Source organism: Bacillus rossius (genome assembly GCF_032445375.1).
Source record: "Bacillus rossius redtenbacheri isolate Brsri chromosome 9 unlocalized genomic scaffold, Brsri_v3 Brsri_v3_scf9_2, whole genome shotgun sequence".
Taxonomy (NCBI): Eukaryota; Metazoa; Arthropoda; class Insecta; order Phasmatodea; family Bacillidae; genus Bacillus; species Bacillus rossius.
The window spans coordinates 9815019-9837781 of record NW_026962013.1 but is presented as its reverse complement, the minus strand read 5'-3'; the positions used below and the strand labels follow the sequence as shown (position 1 = coordinate 9837781).

Genomic DNA, 22763 nt, shown 5'->3' with positions numbered 1-22763 from the left:
CGCGACAGTGAAGGCTCTCGCGAGCGCGCATTTGACAGGCTCGATAAGATCGACTTGAGCACGCGAACGGCATAGCGCCTTCGCCCTTGGAGGGTCGCTGACGCGTGCGTGGATCTCGATCGCTTCTATACGCAGTGGCGTGGACACAAACACCAGGGTGGTACTCAGTTTTTAAATGTTCGTCGTGTTGCGCCCGCCTGCCTATTCCTGTGCAGTCGGGCCTAGGTGGGTTCGAGTGCCGAGCGGTGCACTCGCTGATAGCCAAAATTAAGGGATAGGTACCCCAAGAAGGAACTCCGTGAATCTGTGGAAGATCTCTTTACTTCTGCTGCCAACTCTACACGTCATTTTACGTACAAGTCAACTACAACCATAATTACATACTAAACGTCGGCTCTCTCCGAGAGCCTAGCCTCCTCTGCTACTGTTCCCCAGCGTCCCTCACATCATACCACCGCCAGCAACACCCTAATCAAAGTTCAGTTTTTCAGGCGTCCGGTCACGAGGCACGCCGGCTTCCAGAAATCAGCAGCGACGCACGCGCACAATCATCCTTGGTTTGTACAGCATACAGAGTTTCACAAACAGTTCTGTTTCCTTCCCCTCTGACGTCTTGAGATTACAAACATTCGCTCCGCATCAGCCGGCTAAATGCGCATGTACCTACCATTTCCACTGAATCATAAGAACTACGTACTATATTTATACATGTCTTAAAACGTATGCTTAAATGAAATAAATTCAATACAAAGAAATCTTGTCAATAACTCTACCCTCCCAGAATCCCGGACACAACAGTTATTAAAAATACCTACGCCTACATTGGTGCGTACCTATCCAAACACTTCTAAATTAAACCTCTCAAGTAAAACATTTCTGCTCAAGCCAAGTTGGTATAGCAATTAAGAACATTTTCGCAAATTTAACGTTATTTTTTTATTATTTTTTATTATTACAACCAAAATTCTGTCATTGAAGAACTAAGTAATTATTGTAAGACACTTTCATATTAAATTAAAGCATGATGATGTTTACTAACTTACTGAAAGAAAATATTTTCAATTTTATGATTGCGTAACATTTTTTATTATAAACCATATATAAAATTCAAAACATTATTTTTCATTACAAATAAAAACTAAATAAACAAAGTAATACAAGTTAAAACATTACTAAAGTACTAAATAATAATGGTTATTATAAAGCCTATATAACATTAAAAAATATAATTTACAAAGTAAATAAGAAGCTAATCTCCCTTATTCATATCTTAAAGAAATTAATAAAATAAAAATATTTATATAAAATAAAAGACTGAATTAAATTCAATCATAAGAAAATTAGATACATTAAATTACGAATAGAATGTATATCTTTAAATGATTTATGATTTAAAGGAGATTTACAAATTTCTGAACCTGGTTCCTTTTTGTAATGTATGTGACCTAAATATTATTTTGTTTTAAATAATATCATTTTTTATGTAGTTTGTAAATGATTTCATGTAAAACTGACTTGTTCCATAGCCCTACGGTTTATAGCGTAATTAAAGGCTTTGTGAAATGTATTGAATAAACAAATTGAATAAATACTTAAAATATAATTGTGATTACTCCACGTAAGTGACTACAAGTGTCGTCCGAGTCATGAAACATAACACGAAAGCGTTCTGCAGGATAACGTTACTGAATTTAAAATATTGAAAGTATGTGTTATTATTGAACTATTTTTTTATAAATGAAAAGGGAAGTTGGTATTTAGTTACGCAAGTTAGAAGGTATACTTTTATGCCATTACTAAATTATTAACACGAAACACGTTAAAACATATTATAACATGCTTGTAGGCTTGTTTTTGTTAAACGGCTGAAATCAGTATTTTAATACTTCCTAAAAACAAACGTTAACCTTATTGAGCCGCTACAACATTTAAGATTTATCAGTAAAAATTTAATCACGATATTCTTTTATTTTTTCTGACGTAGAATATATGTAGGATAACATTTGTCTCTTTAAGTTTGATGAACGCAATGCTATCTCTACATTAAAATGTTAGAACTAAAGGTTGTCAAATTTTTTTTAATGCCAGAAATCTAACGTATTTTTTAAGTTGTGAATTTTTTGTTACAATAAATTATGACATGAAGTATTAAAGGATAGTGTTACTATCATAAAGTTTTATTTTTTTAATACCCATGCCGGAGTATATTTCGCCATGTTCACGAAGGCTATATATATGTACAGATGAATTACGCGGTTCAGCTTTTTTTTCTTTTCTTTTTTTAGTTTTTTGAAACTTCTACAGATGGCAGCACCGTATCCACACATTTCCGTGCCAATTGACTTCCGCTCCAAGTATTCCCAGGAAATTGGATGCGATTCATCTCTTAGTTCCCCCCCCCCCCCCACCCCACCCTAAATGAGTCTCAGAATCACTGTTTAAAAATGGTGTTCCTCTAGCCTTGCTCGGTTGTTTGGTTGTTTGCATTCCGTATTGTCCCGCCGCCACGCAGGCTGCACGGTAGTTACGCGAGGGACTCGGGCGACAGGAAATGCGCCGAGCGCGGTTACTCACCTATATACGAAAGTGGGTCAGACAGACAGTCAGTTTTTTTTTCTCTCTCTCTCTCTCTCTCCCCCCTCTCTCTTTCTCGTCGGCGGCCAGCGAAGCCTAGCCGAGCCAGGAGGAGGGCCATTGTGCTCCACATTGGGAGAGGGAAGAGAGAGGCACTTCCCCCTACTTCACCCTCCTCCACCGGATGAACAGGCCACCCCTCCTCCTCCCCTCCATCAGAGCACCTGGACTGCCGCGCGAAGTCGACCGGCCGTGAGGCTGCGGTCGTCGACCTCTTCCCCAGCTTTCCAATCGGCGCGCGTTAGTCACGCCGCGCCTGGCTGGAGTCACGAGTCCGCCCCCCCTCCACCACCTCCACCCCCCCCCTCCTCCTCCTGGTCCGACCCGCCTACAACTCACGTAGTTTCGGTTCCCTGCAAGAATTTCCGAAGATTTCCGAAGTTTTGCGTTTTTTTTTTATTAACGCCACACTTCAGCCGCTAAATCAGAAGTTTCCAATGAAAACAAGCATGTTGTGACTGACCTGACCTAACCTAACCTAACCCTTCGATTTTTTTTTTAATTTCAATTTTTGAGAGAAATCACGAAGTTGCACGAACGTGGAAGGGAACCGAAACTACGTGAGTTGTAGGCTACCGGCCTCTCATTGGCGCACGAGCGCCCTCCCGCCCCGCCAACCCGCGAGAACAAGCTCTCTCGGGGTTCCCGATCACTGATTGGTGTCGCAACGTCTCTGCTCTCCGGGTGCGTGGGAGTAGTTTCGCGAACGGGACGGAAATGTGTAACAACCGCGGTGCTGCCATCTGTGGCGGATGGCGCGAACCGATGCTCAAAAAGACAAAAAAGGAAAATTTTATAGCATTAACTGTTTCATGGATTTTTAACAATGGGCAGTTGTCAAAAACCCAGTTCCAAAGCCAGGGTGAAGTTTTTTTTTCTTCTCAAGTCTTTTTCGCTTTTATTGGAGCCGTTTCATTATATAGTTTAAAATGTCGCTCTGCAAATCGAATGATTATATATTCGACTTGGCTGCTGAGGCAACAAATTCTAGCGGCGGGTGCGGAAACTACGTTGTGATGTCGCGTCAAGAAATGTAGTTGAAAAAATTATATGTGGGTATATTTATCATGCTCAGCATTATTTTAATGAATTCTACATTTACTTTTTAGTTACAGAGGTTAATGTCACTCATCTCTGACGAATACTGAAAGACTCGCGATTTTCTTGTTTTCTTTTTTTAAGGTTCGGATACACGTTTGAATGCAGAAACACTGTACAATGATAAATTATTATTTATAATGCATTGTTCCAGACATTTATGAATACTCTCTTCAAATTTTGATTAAATTTTCGCGATGGCCTAAACTGTGTCCGACGGACACTGACGACTGATTGACCCACGTGACGCCCTGACGTCATGCGCGGTGTGGGCGATGGTTCTAATACATTGATCAACTCGAACGTTTTGTCCCCAATCTGCCCTTAGGTAAAATAGAAGAATGAACACTCGTGATATGTTTTTGTTTCCGGTTCCCGTTTCAAAAGGTAAACGGAAAATAACGGACTTTATTAGCATTTAATTTTGCCTTACAGAATAAAAAAATATACCTATATAATTATTGAACTCTCAAATATCACAAGTTAACTAAATATTCAAAACTTAGCTGCCTACATACGTGTTTACAAAACATGAAAATAGTAAACAGAAACAATCGAATTACAATTATTTTGGCGCTCTATATATACTGCGATCCGGCGAATACTATAGACTGGAAATCAGTAGATTCGGACATCGAACATATAGCAATTGTAGACTGGGCTGTTTTCCGTGCGACAATGTGACGTCGTTCACACTAGGATAAGGACATGGATCACCCACAGGTTTGTAATGTGTAGAACGGGCCTTTAGAAGGTGTCTCGGCCTGACATGGCCCCCCACATTCGATTACGGGCCCTGGACCCAGGCTCGGAGACGGTCTCCCCCCCCCCCCCCCCCCCCACAAAAAAAAACACAATTTTTCAGTCACGCGCTACATTATAATTGCATGGTTATTTCTTACCTACATTCTTTTTAGAATGTTATTTTAAATGTTATTTTAAAAGTCCAAAATAAGCTTTATTTATAAAATATTCATTATGTTTTTTATAGTTTGTAAAAATTATAATAGTTAAACTTTTAAAAATAAACAGGGCTTAGACCCGGGGGTCCACCCAGCCACACCCTGGCGGGGGCCATGCGGCCTGACTCAGATCGAGTTAAGAAGCTGAGGAAACGGACGAGTGTGGTTTCTCTTTTAGATCTGTGTCTGTCTGTCTTTTCTTAGTGCACTTGTGACACGAAAGCATGGCTTGATTTCTCACAAACGAAGTACGGCTGTGAAAATTTCGCTGCGTAAAAAAAAAAAAAAAAAAAAACTTCACAGTCGCACGTTGTTCGTGAGAATCGGCCATCTTGTCACGAGTGCACACGCCGGAGACTTCACACGCGAGGTTTTCGGGTGATCCAGCTCTGCAGACCGACCCGGGAGATCTCCTAACAACAGCTTCCTAGCGACGAAGACTGTTGCTACAAACATGGATGGTGTTATGCACAAATGAGTTAACCAAAAAAAGTAATTGAAATAATTGTGTAGGTAAAATGACACTTTTAATTGAGCAAATTTTTTTTAACCGACATTCCTTGCTACTATGCCATCTTGCGACCAAACATTCAACGCACTGCCACAATACCGGTTATTGTGTGTTCAACTTTGAGCTCAATTTACTCAGTTGAAAATGTTTGTGGGTTGAACCATTTTTACATAACACCGTCCACATATGACATGCAAGATTACGATTCGTGGTTATTTCCCCCTTTCCCCCTCGTAAATCTTCCAGGGATTTTCGGAAATTGACGGACATTCTCTTGAATACGCAGGTGCAGAATTTATTCATGATCATGAGCTCACGATACGCATCTTAGAGTGTTGGGGAAGCCTACGAAAACTTGTTATTTCTACAGAACTCAAGTTGGTATCCGTGTGTAGTTTTCTAGGAAGACTCGGGTGTATCGGGTGTATCAGAAACTACAATGAACCACTCGTGTATTCGAAGCGCACTCCTTCGTCGAGACGTCCGTGAACTAATTGCAATTTAGAACAGCGTACCAACTGTCAGTGTAAAAGCAGCGAGAAGCTTATCGACACGTTCATCCAGCGATAGTTTTTTTCCAGTTTTCCCAACACAACCCCACCCACGCCAGAAGGGTGTTATTACTACTACCTTTGGCATTAGAAATGTCGGTAAACTGGTTTCGATACCAGGGTTAGGGGAATTCTCGGAAAACAAATTCAGTCTCGAGTTACGTAATTTACTACTACCGTATTTAAATGTGAATTCACATAGGAGATACAAAAAATAAATAATTTTACGCCAGCGGAATTTCTTTTTCAACGTCAAAAAGGCGTCCCCTTGCCAGAATAGTAAGAGCATCAAGACTAAAATTCACATCTAAAATTTTCTCCACGCTCTACACATATCTAATGAAATCAAAAGGACTATATTACGACACCATTTTTGCAGGCGTACATGCCACCATTGTATAAGTACATTAAAAAAAAATTCTTTTTATGTAATTCTATGTGGGTGATCGGCTGCGTCTATATATGTCACTAACAAGGACCAAGAGGTAAAGTTGAAGCTATTTTTATTGGTGCTTACCTCGCACATCTTGGGGGGAAAAAATCTCAGGATATATTTGTTTTCTTCAAGTATGGTTTCTAAATTTCCTCATTTGTAATATGACGTATTGAAATGTCATAAATGCGTATTTTTGACATGTAAACGTTATAGTTCCCATGGTTTGTCGAGCCATGAAATCAAATTACACAACTCTCAACGATCCGTGCGTCCGTCAAACATTTTTTTACATTTTAATGCTGTGTGATGTAGTAGGTGCAGTTCCTTTTGTATTAGTATACGTAAAAGTACGTTCATGCAAGTTAAGTTCTTCAATCATTAAAACTTATTTTTTTCGCTCTAATATATATTTATAGATTTCAAGTTTTACCGTACGTAATTAATTACTCTTCTATGGCTCGGTCAACTTCTGTATCAAACGTTAAGTTGAAAACGTGCAATGGAAGTAGGTAAACAGATAACCAAATTTCAAACCTTTTAAAGATTGTATAGGTTGGCGACAACACCTTTGCTAACATTTTGGAGGTTATAATTTCATCCGTCCATCCGTCCATCCGTCCATCCGTCGAAAGTTAAAAGCTTTGGAAGTATTTCCATGGACGGATGGATGGAATATTTCGGGCCTTCTGATTGGATTGAGGTCGCGTTATTGACTGACGGATGGGGAACGGAAACATCGTAGCTTTGTCTGCGTTTTCTTGTTTGGTTGTTGGTTTATTCCACGTGTGTGTCTGCTGCTGGCACAGGCCATCCAGAGCGGAAGCAGAAGAGTCCTGAATGGCTCGGCCAGATAAAGGCAACGGCTTATCTCTCTTCCAGATGGCTGTCGGTAACAAGTGGAAAATAATCGCTAGCGCCGTCTAATGACGGGAGTCCTAAGATGCACATAAAGTTCTGCCATTCCCGATTACACCCGAACAATTCACCTTTGGCCAACTTCGAGATTTGTTTTATTTTTGCGCAGGAAAAATGAATTCAAATATTAAAAGTGGTCGTTAGGTCAGCTACATTAAAACACTTTAAAACACATTGGACGGTTAGCTACATTAAAATAAACAGAGAAATATATAAATAAATCCGAGGTTGGCCGAAGGTGAATTGTTCGGGTGTAATCAGGAATGGCAGAACTTTATGTGCATCTTAGGCTTCCCTCTAATGACCGATCGGATCATTTCGGCTGAAAAAAGACAATGCCCCTAATCATTTATAAGAGTGGTGGTTGGTCCGCTGTGCAGTTTCGGGAAGTGTTCGGGTCGGCGTGGAACGTGCCGCGGGCAGCACTGACGCGTCGTTCCACGGGACCCGCCATGTGGGGCACAAGGTCGCTGGAGCGTGAAGGTTGCTGCCTCCCTCCCCCCCCCCCTTCCTTTGCTCCCTCTGCCAGCTGGAGGGGTCGTTGCCCTCGGCGGCGCACCACACGGCTCTCTTTGTCCCGCGGGCAGCCAGCTGTTGGCTGACGTCATAGCCTGTGCCTCTGTGAACACACACGCGCGTGTATGTTCTTGTCCTTGCTGCATCGCCGTCTAGTGGCGGGCCCCTCTTTTCCTTCTCAACTCCAGTCACCAGAGGAAATGTGAATTTCAGCAGTGTTTTTCTTTTTTTCGTTTGAGAGAATTCTAGTGCAAGTTGTTCACGAGTTAGCGTAATATGAACAACTTACGTACTTACTGTTGTCCTCCTGATTTAACTGTATATTTATTTATTTTCTGTTTTTTTTTTATTGGTTCTGAATTTGCAAAATAAAAAATGTCATATAACATTTTGTATCCGTGTAATTTTTATTGTATCGTGTTTTAAGCATTATCTTCAGAAATACAAATGTCAACATTTAAATTACGTGAATTTTGAAGAATTAATAGAAATACTATTATCACGAATACACGAACGTACAAAATGTAACATGCGTTCTTGCGGATTAACAAAAGAAGAAAAAAATGGGTGCGTGTACTTATGTACGCGCGTGAGAAGTTATACTTCTTTGGCATCATTAAAAAAATAGTTTTTAATTGCATGCAAATAATTAATTACAATACAATATAAAAGGGCTGGAAAAAGATAGTCAACAAAGTCAAAGTTCAGTTTAAATTTGAAAAATTAAATCAACGAAATTTAGAGAATAATAAATATATATGACATAATTTGTACTAAATCTTATAAGATTCTTAATTTTAAATATTTTTTTTAATTATTTAATATTTTAAAAGAAAATGAATTTAAAAATAAATTCAAAAATTTAATTTAAGTTTATTCATTTCTAAAATATTTTTATATACTTAATTTAATATTCACTTTTCATTTTTATGAAAAAGTTTGCATTAAATTGTTCATTTAATTTTATAAATATTTATTATTTATTCAATTTAATAATAAATATTAATAATTAATATTTTAATTTGATGTTAGATTTTATTTCTTATCACAAATATTTTATAAATGTTTTATTTAATTTATTTCTTTATTTTGTAAATATTAAATAACCAATAATAAATATTTAACATTAATAATATTTAGTATTATATTAAATAATATTTTAATTTATATCAATAAATAATACATACGAATAGTTAAACTCGATTATATAGGTGCACTTGAAAAATTATATAAGAACAATTTTTTTTACTAATATTTACGAGTAGTAAATAATATTAATCAAAATATTCAATTTAAATCACTACTGAATATAATTTATTAGCACATATATAATTCGCACTTGTATGAAACTAAAACACGCGTTGTGAATGTAGAAACTAGAAACATGTGGATAAATATTATAAATATGAAAACAGTGATCAGAGGCGACGAGCGTGCCAACATGCGCGATTAATAGAGGTTCTATTTCTATTTTGTTGGTAGCTTTTTTTCGAGACTTAATGATCGGTTTAGCGGGCAGCTTCAACCTGTTAATTGTGTGTTACAATGATGCGCGCGCATCTTAAAATTTCACTAGTCATTTTTTTTCATAACGCGCCTAAAGAAGTATAACTTCAAATAAACGCAAAAGTACTTATAAATAAGCATTTAAGTTGAGCAGACAATTGCAGGTACGTAAAATGTTCATAATTATCACGATTTGTACACTAGTTGCACTATAATCCGGAAATATATACCACTGGCATTCGCCTTTCCTTTAGCTTTATTTTTCATGTCAACATACATTGTTCATTAAAAAAAAATTCAATAAATACACTATATAATAAACAGTAAAATCTGCCTACGAGCTGCAATTATGCACCTTCATCTAAAATTAAATTATGTATATGAAAACATCACATCAACAGTATGCTATTTTTCATTACAGAAATATTTGCGGTGTAAGATTTTTATCACACCTGGGTATCATATACACTATTGTATAGAATCACAAAATTAAGGAAAACACATCTTCACTCGTATACTCATTTTACTTAAAAACGTAAGGCGAATAATAAATACCATGGTGATAAACCATTTTATAAAAAAAAACATTTCAGGATCGGCTGTTTGTATTAGCATCGCTTTGGAAGTGTTGAAATGACGGTCAGCGTTTGGTAAATAATCTTCCTGGTGACATAACGATGTACGTGTGTATTCAATCGTTTGTGTTCGGATGTTCAAGTAGCGGTGCATTTTTGAAAGTATGATCCGAATGCCCCGGGTGATATTAAAACGCAGCCACTCCCAGCTGCTGGATGATTGCCCTCGAGCGGCGGTGTTGGCAGCATTGTCCGCGCCGACCCGCGAACACGGTAACTGCTGCCCACCCCGCAGCAGGGAGAGGCAGCGCCGGCTGAAAGGTCGGTCGTCGACCCCTTTGCAGTCCGTCGGGAACCTTGGTGTGGCTTCTTCCCCCCCCCCCCACCTCATCAACCCCCACCCCCGCCGCAAGGCTCCGAGCTTCCTTCCCCCTCCACTGTGTCCCTCTAGCTGCCACGTGTTGTCTGTCTGCTTCCCCGGGCCCGCATGGGAACTAGTCCGGCGCCCGGACGCAGAATGCCCACATGTGCAGAGGCGGAACAGCCGGTTGAAGCAAGGGGGAGAAACTCCAATCGTCGAGATTGACACGTAGTTTTGGGCCTACCCGCTAGATGGTAGCTCTCATAATACGTTACCAACATAACTGACATTTGATTGTGAGAAGAAATGCGTCAGCTATTAATGATCAGGCTAACAAACCAGTGAAAATTAATTTAACAATTTTTAGTGCCACGCATTTTTTTGTGATGTGGCATACCAGAAATTTTGCATCTCGAACTAATTTCATATAAAACTTTTTTTTTTTTAAGTGAGAACTTCTTTAGCCGCGTTGAGCGATTTTTGGTAGAGGCAAAACTTATGGGTTCGCGTCACCGACATGCTAGTGACGTGTTGCGCCAGACTGGCGAATCGCAGCGGCCTGTGTACACGTATACGCATATATATACTATAACATTGTATATACTCGACTGTATCATGTGCGTGTTGGACTCTTTTTATGGATGGGTAAAATCTTGTGGGTTCGCATCACCGACATGCTGTAATAGCAGTAACTGAAGTTAATTTGACCACGGGGTCCCTTAACCGGTGTCTTACTTTTAAAGTATCCGCCGCGCCTTTTCTAGTTTCTGCGACGTAATTCGTTCCGTGGTTCAGGCATCACTCGGGGTCGTGTCCTATCGACCCGCCTGCCCGCATCCTCTTGAAGGTGCGCTTGTACTTCAGAGACTATGGATCGTGTAGCTGAAGGTGCGCTTGTACTTCAGAGACGATGGATCGTGTAGTTGAAGTATCGCATTCGTCATCGCTCAGTCAAGAGCGATTCTTTCTCTTATCAGAGACAGTATTGAACCTGTTTACTTAATTAAAGCCTGCAATGATTTAACACCGCATGAATGAGCCCAGGGTTTTCCCCCGTGTCTATGCAGGTTTTGCCTAGGCCCAACCTAAACGAGTATAGATTTAATATAGGTGAGTTAAGTCACGGCATCAATCGCTGCCATTGCTGGCCAATACCCGAACAAAGCACACGATGCATGCTTCCTTTTCTGCGTGGCATGAAACCCAGTGTTTCAGATCGAAGCCTACACGCCTAGTCTTCCCTAACCCAGACCCCTTCCGAACAAATACACTTACTTTTAGTTAGTTTAGGAAGAAAAAAAATTGAACTATGTGTGTGTGGAAGAACGGCAGTCGTACGTATGGACTCTATTCCCATCATCGCTACTCAAGGTGCATGTTGAAGACATCTTGTGTATCCTGGAAGCAGTTTGAACTGCAACTTAATCTTAATTCGTTATTTCCGCCTTCCGCAATTAAGTATACAAGTTTGTAGGGCATAACCTGATTATATCTGCATCCTTGAAAATAAGGGGCCCTACGCTGTGTCCACGATGTAAAAATGGTGGTTAGCCAAGAGGGAGCAATTTTGGCCGCCAGCAACATTAAAAAAAAAAAAAAAAAATGTTTACCTCTGATTTCACGGTGACAGCCATTCGACAGACCCGCGTGACGCGAGTGAAAAGGCCAGAGTTCTCTTTCCCCGCTGTTACGTAGGAACGGTAATTCTCGTAGCCTTTGCCCGTCGCGCATGGCGTGCGTAGGTTGGCGAGCCGTAAATAACCCAGGGGTCGGGGGTCGCCGGTCGTTCCCGGGGGGGTTATTTTGGGTCCCCACCGGAGGTACTTGTCGCTGATTATGCAACCCCCCCCCCCCCCCAACGGGGTCCATTCCTCTGAGATGGACAGCTTCCACGGAGCCCTGTTATTAAGCGATTACGAAAAGCGTTTCTCAAACGACAATGTGCTGCTTGCTGTCTTTGATTTGTGTTCCGGCTGTTGAAACACCGGGGTAAAAATAAGAACCAGCTGACTGCGATCGTAAACTGCGTCCTGTTTGAAGAGTCGGCATTTAGATATTGCCAACGGAAGGTCACTTGAAGACTCAACTGCGCCGCCTTATGATGAAGGGCGTACGTTCCCGTTCCAGGTCAATATTTCTACATGGTTGAACTTGCGACTTTTAGAGTGGCTGAAATTTCACAAATTAAAAAATATATATTTATCGCATACTTTTTTTTGCATAATTAGCTGGTAGAAGTTGCATTTTGAACGTTTTTGTGCAGTATGGATGATGAGAATGAAATGGAATTTAAAACTGGAATTTTTTTTTTTTTTAAGATCTAAAGTTAATTTTACTGGCTGATATGTGATATGGTTTGATTTCGTTCAGAAAAAAATTAATATTTCCTGGCCTTTTAAATTATCATAATTTTTATGAAGTTAAGAGGTTAGATAAGATAAAATTTAACTAAAATTTTGGAAAGGGTTTTAAACCTTACCACGCAGTAGATACCAGCATTGCCTTTAAACCCAAATACTTCAGTTGTATATTCCATTTGGTTCTCCTTATTCATATTGCAAAAAAATTAAAAATTAAACTTTTCCAGCTAATTATGCAAAAAGTATACATTATATATATTTCATTTTGTTTAAGTTCTGCCAATCAAAATGGTCGTAAGTTACAGTGTTAAACATGAAAATAAAATAGTGACCTGAAACGGGACACACTCCCCTCACCCACCTTAAATGATAGATTTTTCGGCATCTTTTTTTTTCCTATTGCTTTCAGCCGGTTTTTGCCCTACAAATAAACGTATATGATAGATACCGCAAAGATCATTCACATTTCTATATGACCTTTGAGTTCTGCGATGTATGACTTGTCGTTGAATTGCCATTTGAAATTTAATCCAAAATTTGAATTAATTTTGTTAGAATTCAAAAGTTTGAATTTTAACTTGATGTTACAGTAAAATAATATTCATCAACAGTAATGTTAGACTCAAATGTAACAAAGATCTAAAAATATTTTACCAAAGTTAACCTCGGGCTATCATTCCCACGCTCTTTACACGTGGCAAATAAGAATAAATCAATTAAGTCAGCTTTTTACGTGAACAATACTGAAGAATTTTCTAGTGACTTGTTTATTTTCCAGTATTGTAAAATACACTGGCGCAGTCTTCAGGCTGGGGATGATGGATGGGTTTCAATGACTGGCCGCCATCTTGGATTTCTAGAGAAAATTTCAACAAAATTCCTCAGTCTTCTCCTATCTTGTCGTCTTCTCCTATCTTGCCGTCTTATCCAATCTTGCCGTCTTATCCAATCTTGCCGTCTTATCCAATCTTGCCGTCTTATCCAATCTTGCCGTCTTATCCAATCTTGCCGTCTTATCCAATCTTGCCGTCTTATCCAATCTTGCCGTCTTATCCTATCTTGCCGTCTTATCCTATCTTGCCGTCTTATCCTATCTTGCCGTCTTCTCCTCTGTTTTATTATCTTCCTGATCTCCTACTCATAAACAGTGTGTTTGCTATAGTGACCCCGTGCCCCCGAGGTCAGGAGAGGACCAGCTCGCCTGAGCTCGGAACTGCGGGCCCCGGTGACGACGGAGGAGATAGCGGGTAACGAGGCGCGCGCGTTGCGCAAGGCCTCGCCGTGCCAAGAAGACGGGCGGGGTTGACGTGTGCGCGGGGATCTCTTGTTCGCAGTCGAGATGGACCAGTACCTGGACTACATCGGCGGGCCGGCGGGTGCGCTGGCGCTGACGGGAGTGGCCGCCGCCTCAGCCTTCTACCTGGCGAGTCGCCCCAGCCCCGAGAAACCCCTGGTGCAGCTGGACAAGCAGAGCCGCGTGCTGCCGGTGAGTAGACACTGGAGGGCCCGTCGCCGGCAGCGCCGACAAGCTGCTAGGGCTCAGGACACAGCCAACTGTCTGGTCAGCTGAGCGAGGTGCGGGGGCTGAGGCGGTGACTATGCTGGGTTGGTGGCCCCAGCCGCTGGTCATCGCCGAAGCCCTAAGGCCTCTGTCAGACGAGCGACCTGGGTGGCGCCACCTACATTCTCGCCACTCGCTGTGCGACCCGAGTGGCTGGCCAGTTGAAGAATGGACACGGAGATAGCATTAGTTGTACATATGCATTTGGCTAGCAAGAAAAAGATAAAAAAAGGCGATATTGGGTACATCCAATGATAGTGGAGAGAAGGGTAACAAGTTTATTTCATACATTGTACCCACGCATCAAAGAAGATGAAGGCAATTTTTTTTTTTAATTTTGCACGTATGTCTCTGACAACATTCGAAGAATTGCTTCATATCTTAACAGACAATTTGACCCGCCAGGACACGAACATGAGAGCATCCATAAAACCAGAATATAAAATAATCTGCACTCTTAGGTAAGTAAATTTATTTAAATTAGAATTAGAATTAGTTTATGAGTCGTCTTATTAAAATTATATGATGCGTGATGGACATTCCCAGACCCAACAGATTATCTATGTTTGCTTATGTGTAAATTATCAATTGTTATTATTTAGTTCTTGTGACAGACACAAATAAGCACAAAAGTTCCTCTGTAAAATTTGTAACATAAACAAAAATTGGGGTTAATATTTATATTCCAACAGAATTTGCAATTTAAAGCTGAAATAATAATGCAATATTTCAATCTATATATATTTTAAAATAAAATGTAATCAATGAAACTACTTTATGTACCTGAAACATTAATATACATAAATTTGGAACAGTACAGCATTACTCACGTAATCTTAATACAAATTATATTGCCTGACATACTATTAACAAACATCTATGAAACTGTACAAATGTACTCACATTAAATAGTAGTTAAACAAAATACAGTTCAATGGAATCCAATTGCAATATATTGAAGCAATGAAATAATGTTTTAACACTGAAGAATTAACTACCCAATAATAATTACTGTTGGACGTCAAAAAGATCTAGGTCAGAATATGGGCTTCTTGCAGAGGTATTAGAGTAACTTGAGACATTAGAATGTACATCACATGGGTCGTCTGCTGTTGAGGGTCGCGGCTCCAAAGGATAACCAACTGGAGAATGAGAAGCAATGTTATACGAGGGATAGTTAATGGAAACATTTTGTAGTGGAATATGTAGAGGAGTTTCAACGTGTGCACTTGGGTTGTCTTGACGCTGAAATATGAGGGGAGTACGAATATACATTTTCATTTCACTTTCAATGACGTCCATGAGCTTCCTTTTAACCCCGTATCGTGCATGTTCGGGAATTTGTTTCAAAGGCTGAAGCAATGACAAAAGGAACATTCTATCGCAATCATTTTCTAGATGCTTTTCCCGTTCTGCTCTATTATTCACACTTCGCTCCACAGCACTAACAAGTCTTTCACCTATTGGGTCGTTTTTAGTTTTAGATTTTTTTGGGAGTGGAGTATCCCGTACTGCAGTCACATCTGGATTTTCGTCTGCGAGAGAGCTGGTAGTTTTTTTCGAGCTTGTTACTTTTTCCAAAAATGATAGTTGTTTGAAGAATAAGTAAACAGGGTGTTTTCGTGGTGCTGACCCAGATTTTTGTTCTTTCTGGAGTTTCAGTTCTCTTGAGTAGCTATCACGTAAGCTTTTCTAGCGTCTCAGCAGCTGCACACCTATAACACGATATAATACCTTAGAATATTGTCCACAACAATATAACTGAATCGTCCAGTGGGGAAGGGAACTAAGTCACTTGATACAATTTATTTGTTACGCATTAAATTGTAATAATATCAGAGTATTTTCCCCAGAACCCACTTTAATTTACTTTAGTGGTATTTCCGGAATACTATTTTTAAAAGGGTAATATGCAACAATAAACATTATTTCCTTTTTCTATGGACCTATTACATTATTTGAACATTTACTAGTAATAATTGCCATATATAATAATAATTATTTACCCCCTGTGGATGCATTTACATGACCTGTATCAATGATGCACTAAAAACAAATGTTTGTGTTTTCCATTAGCTATATATTGTCACGTGCACCTAGCCGGTGCCACCGCCATTTCTGTCACGATCCACCTTCAGAGGGGGGAGAGAATCGTAGCTCTTTACATAGAAACAACTCGCTTGGCATCAACTAGTCTTAACTTCATAAAATACTTTACTGTACCTAGGATCATAGGTTCGTCATCCCGTACAGGATGTCTGGTGAGAGCTGAACTAAGGAGATTTTGCAAAATAACATAATACTTAATTAAAATTATTTTATTCTTAAAGTCAAATACTCAACATCATTTTAAAGAACATTTAAATAGCGGGATTACAATTTAAAACAATAATCTCTTTACTTCCTTAACGATTGAACGACCTTACAAGAGAGAGAATGAGAGAACTTCACTAAACACTTCCCTAGTCCTTCCGAATACCTCAAATCATAATTAATACTTAAAATTAAAACAAAGATAAGTCCATACTCACATTTTCCGAAAAGCCTTTCTTGATCGATTACTTTAAAAAAATAACGTAGGGGCCTCTCCTGCCCTTGAAATCCCGAACGAACATTACATTTTAAAAACTATGACGCGTGACCCCTGACGAGGGCCATAGCCTCCGCCCGAAAGCTTGACGACTACATTATGACCTAACTTAAATTAAACGACTCGTGGCCTCTGGCGTCGACCATAGCTTCCGCCCGAAAGCTTGAATTCCTACATCACGAACGAACTAACAACTCGTGACCACAGGTGAGACGCATAGCCTCCGCCTGAGTGAGCCTGAATTCCTACATCACGAACGAACTAACAACTCGTGACCACAGGTGAGACGCATAGCCTCCGCCTGAGTGAGCCCCGAGTCACCACTCACTTGCGCTTAAATTCGCGCGCCCTGCCGCGCCTACCATAACAAAAGCTCGTTATTGAAGTCAAATTTACTAAACAACTAACTAGAACATCTGGGAAGACTACCCCCCCTCTACCCCAATGTGCAGGCCACACCGCGCGGCTTGTTACGAAAGCGCGCCCCAGTAACTGCGGCCCGTGGCTGCGCCAGCGCGCGGCCAAACAAACAAACAAAATTCTGCAAGCCCGCAGCGCGCCGCGCCGGCCCCGTGCCCCAATTACATGGTCACGCCACTTGCGCTGACGAGTGAACAGAGCAGCCAGCCCAGAGTCCCGTCAGTAAAGTCCCTAAATTTGATTTCAACAACCCTGCAAAATTTCAACCCGCGACATAACCCTCCCCTCACAGAGCTCGAGCCCCATCGAGCTACCTCAAAATTACAAATTGTCTTTTTCCATTAAACCATAACTATAAATTCCTCATTTCACAAAAATAATAATTTTCTTAGTTCCTTGCTGTCTGAACATACATCTAGATTCTGCATAAGATTTATTTTAAAACAACAAGTATTCATAAAATTAAATGTAAAACTTTTATCTGGTTTGTTCTCACAGGAACCTTCAGAGGCTCGAGTTCTCAATTCAAAAAAAATTGTTCTGTTAGTGAAGCTCTCTTTACAAATTAAATTACTGTTCTTAGTTTCTCAGTATTCGTTAAACAATGTGCAAATTCTTGATAATTATTATTATTTTTTTTTTTTCGGTTTCCGTTTATTACCATACTTCTTTCGTTCTTCAAAAAAAATTAAGTGTCCTTACAGTGTTTCAATTAATTAAACTCTTATCTCGTGAAGGTTGGTGCAACTCCTCGAAGTCAGTGTTGTCGAGAAGAGTAGCTCCCTGGGCTGGCCATCAGCAAACACCACTCAACTCCAACAGCTACTGGACTGGCTTCCAGGGCAGCTCACAACTTCTCCCCACATCTGCTTCGGAGTTGTGCCATCCTCATCACGAACAGATTACAATTCTGAAACATCATCAACAGGCATTACCATCACGCCTGACAAATACAAAACTAACTACTAAACTGCAATCGATGGGCAAGGATGCAAACACACAAAAAAATAAAATTAATTAATTCAACTGCTAACATAAAGTATCCCACCCTTAGCATAATCTAATCAGGCAAATAATTTGATAGGAAAAACTTAAGGAAGGGAAACATGACCTCCAATGATTTTCCCTACCTCTTGAGTCTTGATCTTCTCTATACAGCAAATAGTCCCCACGAAGTAACTGGGTTGAAGGTCAGTTCACATGACCCACCCATAACCTCTTCTACTCTTCTTTTCTTCTGGGGGCAACCACAATGCCCACCAATCTCTCTCCATGGTGCCGAACCAGCTATCCCATGAGAGTAAACAACGTAGTCAATAGGAGCGCAGAGGGGAAACACCAATCTCTGGCTTGTCGAGTCATAAAACTGCTTTATCTTCTTCTTCTTCTGAGTAAAAATATCTGACTAACCTTGCTTCTATTCTTCCAAACAGTAAAAGTTCATCAGGTATCTTCATGAAAGAAACATTCTAACTAATAATTCTTCATTTTTCTTCTTCTTTATTTCTGTTAGTTGTAATAGAAGGCCATGTTAGGGAGGTTATAGGGAAAAAGAGTGGCCAATTCCCACCCCATCACCCACCTAGATCATGACTAATTAACTTTTAAACTTTCTATTTCAAACAAATAAAAAAAAACCATTTTTATTCAAATTTTTAAATTATAGCTACTTTTCCTTCATAACCTCAAAAGCAAATCAATAATTCTAAATGAAATTGTGATTTACTGCATCCTTGTTCCATCCGATCTGTTTGTTTATAACCTTTCTTGTAAAGTATAAAATTTTCAAACATTACTAATTCAAAAAAAAATTAAATTCTGGTGTCCTTTGAGTTACAATTAACTTTACTATTTCTTAGCTTGAAATAATTTAAGTTTTCAGAACTATTTCATTGTCTAATTCACAACACTTAAAAATCAACTCAAAACAACAAATCATCAAAATCAATAAGATCATCTGACCTACCTATCAGTACTGTGAACTTGAACTGTTCGTACACATTTATAATAAACTATTATCTTTAAATTCCAACCTAAATAAGGTTTAAAAAAAACTACTAATCCCTCTGTAAATTAAGAAAATTAACTTTAAAAATTAAACTTAAGGTATTAGTTCTTTTTGACAGCTACCACAACTCACTAGTTCCATTACATTACTATAACCTAAAAAGTTCTGTAAATAATGTTTATAACAAAAAAAAAACTCCAGTTACTGTCTTCCATAAAAAAAAATAAAACTTTACATGACCTTATTAATCTCCACTTGTAAGTCCATGGCTGCCAGCTTTCTCTTCTCTTGAATCTTCAGTCTTGGCTCTTGTTTCAGTGATCTTGTATCTTGTCTCTCGAACTCTTGTCATCTTGTAAACTGGACTGCTGCTCAGCTCATCTTAAGGAATCTGTAACAGTTTCAAAAATACATGTTAATTTAAATTACATAATTCCTGTTCTTTGGTCCTAAAAAAAATTGTATTATTAGTACACATTACCCTGAAACAACATTATTATTCATTGTTTATTACTTAAAAAAAATGCTTTACCATAAAATCCTTTTTTGTTCTTTTCATTAGGCCTATTTATTTTCCTTCTTCTTAATTAAATTCTGCTTCAAATGTTAATCCTAACTTAAGACCTACCATCTATTTATTATTCATTACCTACATTATTTATGTTACCCTAAAATTCCCATAAGTTTCTAATACTTCCTATCAAAGACATTCTCTCTAAAAAAAAAATTTACTTGTGACTCTTAACTTAACAAACTTAAAAAAAACTTTTACACTAGACTTAACTTATTATTCATTCTTAGTTACTAAATTTCTATATGTAAACTTTAGTACTTACAAACAAAAACTGCCTATTTCTCTCTACCTCTTAATCTCTTTCAATTATTACAATAATAATGTTACCTTGCATCTTTAAACTTTCTTCTTTTCAATTAAATTAGACATCTCATAACAATAAAAATTCTGCCTATACTCTTCTTATGGGTGTACAAACCAACAACAAAATTTCAAATTCTCAAGTTTCCTTATATTTAAATTATGCAATACAAATAACCTCTGTGGTGCCTGTACCCTTTAGGCCTACCACCTTCTCCTCTCACAGCATAACTCTTATTCCTCGGGGTCTGTATTCACTGTTCCAAATCAAATATCTCAAATAAATTAAAAACAAATTTATTATTTTAAGAAAACAAAAATTTACATTGAATTTACTATGGAGCCTGGAAATCTTAATGTCTCACAGCAGCTAACATGACTAAATCCCATGGAACCCCAGGTTTACATAACCTGTGCCCAAAAATTTAAGCATACCAGGCTTTCTCTGCACTGGTTTTACAGCATCACACACTATTTAGGGCCCCTGATCTGCCATCAGTCCCAAGGAGTTTTCCCACAACCCCTCTCTACACAAGCGCCTACCGCATTCCTCTCAATTGGCTATCGGTTTTACGGCATTCTTTTGGGATCCGACCATCAAGTTAGGGCTAATCGAACACTAAACCTCCATACTTCCAAACTAATGTAAATCAATTAAATTTTCTCTGTAAATTCTAAAAATCAAAAAAAATTATTCCAACATGCCAAAGAAACTTCCAAAAAAAAATTCATAATCTTATCTTCAAACCATTAAAATAAAAATAAATAGATTACTCTGTTTTCTCCTTAATAACTGTAAACTGTCAACAAATATCATGTCGTAAATTTTAACTATGCTTACTGACTCTTAATCATAAAATCTCATTTGTCCTAATTAAAAACAACCGATTTCCTTAAAATCTCACTGTATCTCTCATACTCAAACTTCACTGGTTGAATATCTCAATAAATTCAAAAACAATTATCTAAACTCTTAAAGAAACTCCTCCCCAATTATTCAAATTACTTCACCTTATTTTATTTCATTACTTAAAACACCTTACTCAAAAAAAATTAATTAATTATCTAGCTATCTTCCATTATTATTTATTTACCGAACAAAACTTTCTCCTAAATTAATTTAGTAACATTCAATTTCACATTAGGCAAGTACACTAACTCTCTACAGCAATGTTTCTCATTTCCCTCCTTCCTAACTGAATCCAATCTTACTTAACCTCCAGGGAATTTACCTCACAAAATAACCAAAAATTTCACTGTAGTGCCTATCTGCTATAGGCCCACTACACAGGGGGCTCTAACCCCACCAACAAACTTCATTGAAATGGTACCCTATCCCATACAGGATAGCCACTTCGGTACTACCATGGGGAACTCCTGCCCCAAACTACTCACAACTCTCAGGATTCTCCTAACCCTTAATTCACGTAGCCAGCCCATCTCCTATGGGTCTGCTCTACAATCCCTACTTCCCAGGGACACAACACCTCACCTTAGGGTCCCTCGCCCTAATGAAAACATTAATTTTGTCTCTCTGTTCTTTTGGAGTAAATTCCCTCTACACACAAAATCTAGCCTTCCCAGTTTTCTCAATGCTTATCGATTTTATAGTGTACCTCCTTAATAATGTTTACAAATCCCAAAAAAATATTTTTAAAACCGAGGTAGGATTTAACTAACAAAACATAAACAACTTACAACGAAACACTTCTAGCCTATACATCATACACTTCTTGAATTAAATTACTTACATACTGAAAGTTCCTCTTCTTCTAAAACACACTTAAATTTAAATTTATTTAACCAATAGTCTATTTTCTTATCGCTAAGTTACCGTACAGCTGATCAAAACAAGGTCACGGCCTGTCCACGTCTCCGTATGAGCCCGTGACGTCACCGAATTCCATCAGGTGCGCCAACCCTCGCTTGCGGTTCCTCCGTTCTCCGCTAGGTCTCAGCACCTCCCCGTCACGTGTTCACTCTGCCACGTCCACTGACGTGTCGTTCTGAAACAACTCTCAACATTTTTCTAATTAAAACAAAACATCACTATAAATTCTATAACTCTCTTTTACATAAACTCTCGTTTTCTCTTTAATTCCTTTCTAACGTTTATCCTTCCCTCGACTGATTTAATTCGTACGTCTCGTCTCCTACGCGCACGACAACAAAACAAACTTCACTTGAAAATAATTCCTATTTACGACAAAAAATTTTTATTTTAAATTATAATTCTCTTAACCTACAATCTTAAAATGAACTTCAATTAAATTAAACCACTTGCATTATCTCTAATAAGCATTTAACTTATAACGCATTCTCCTCACGTAATAATCCCCGATATAAATCTACAATAAATTCAACGACTTAAAACAACTTATCACTATAAACTTTATCCTTACAAGTATCCTCAAATAAACATCTGTTACGTCAAAAAAAAATCTCAAAGACTTCCTCCACTATAGACTAAAATTCCGTAATCCTCTCCTCAAGTAAACTCTTAATAACCTGCTATCAGAAGCTGAAACTAACTTAATAATAAACATAAAAATCTACCTCTCTCTCTCTCCAGAAATAGAACCTACCCGGCGCCTCCACCATTTCTGTCACGTGCACCTAGCCGGTGCCACCGCCATTTCTGTCACGATCCACCTTCAGAGGGGGGAGAGAATCGTAGCTCTTTACATAGAAACAACTCGCTTGGCATCAACTAGTCTTAACTTCATAAAATACTTTACTGTACCTAGGATCATAGGTTCGTCATCCCGTACAGGATGTCTGGTGAGAGCTGAACTAAGGAGATTTTGCAAAATAACATAATACTTAATTAAAATTATTTTATTCTTAAAGTCAAATACTCAACATCATTTTAAAGAACATTTAAA

General features: G+C 38.6%; 1 protein-coding gene and 1 long non-coding RNA gene across 6 annotated transcripts in view; one reads left to right on the top strand and one right to left on the bottom strand.

Moving 5' to 3' along the window:
• LOC134543297 (long-chain-fatty-acid--CoA ligase 6) overlaps positions 1-22763 on the top strand; it is a 124601-nt gene that overhangs the window by 44290 nt on the left and 57548 nt on the right. For all 5 annotated transcript variants that reach the window (XM_063388211.1, XM_063388212.1, XM_063388210.1 and 2 more), the window contains one exon: positions 13760-13911. In XM_063388211.1, coding sequence (XP_063244281.1) covers positions 13765-13911 — 147 coding nt within the window. In that variant the 5' untranslated portion in view covers positions 13760-13764. The remainder of the gene's footprint in view (positions 1-13759; positions 13912-22763) is intronic.
• On the bottom strand, positions 16363-22214 carry LOC134542971 (uncharacterized). Its single transcript, XR_010076872.1, has 2 exons — positions 21630-22214; positions 16363-19395 (listed from the first exon to the last, which is right to left on the bottom strand). It is a non-coding gene; the product is annotated as an uncharacterized LOC134542971 (long non-coding RNA).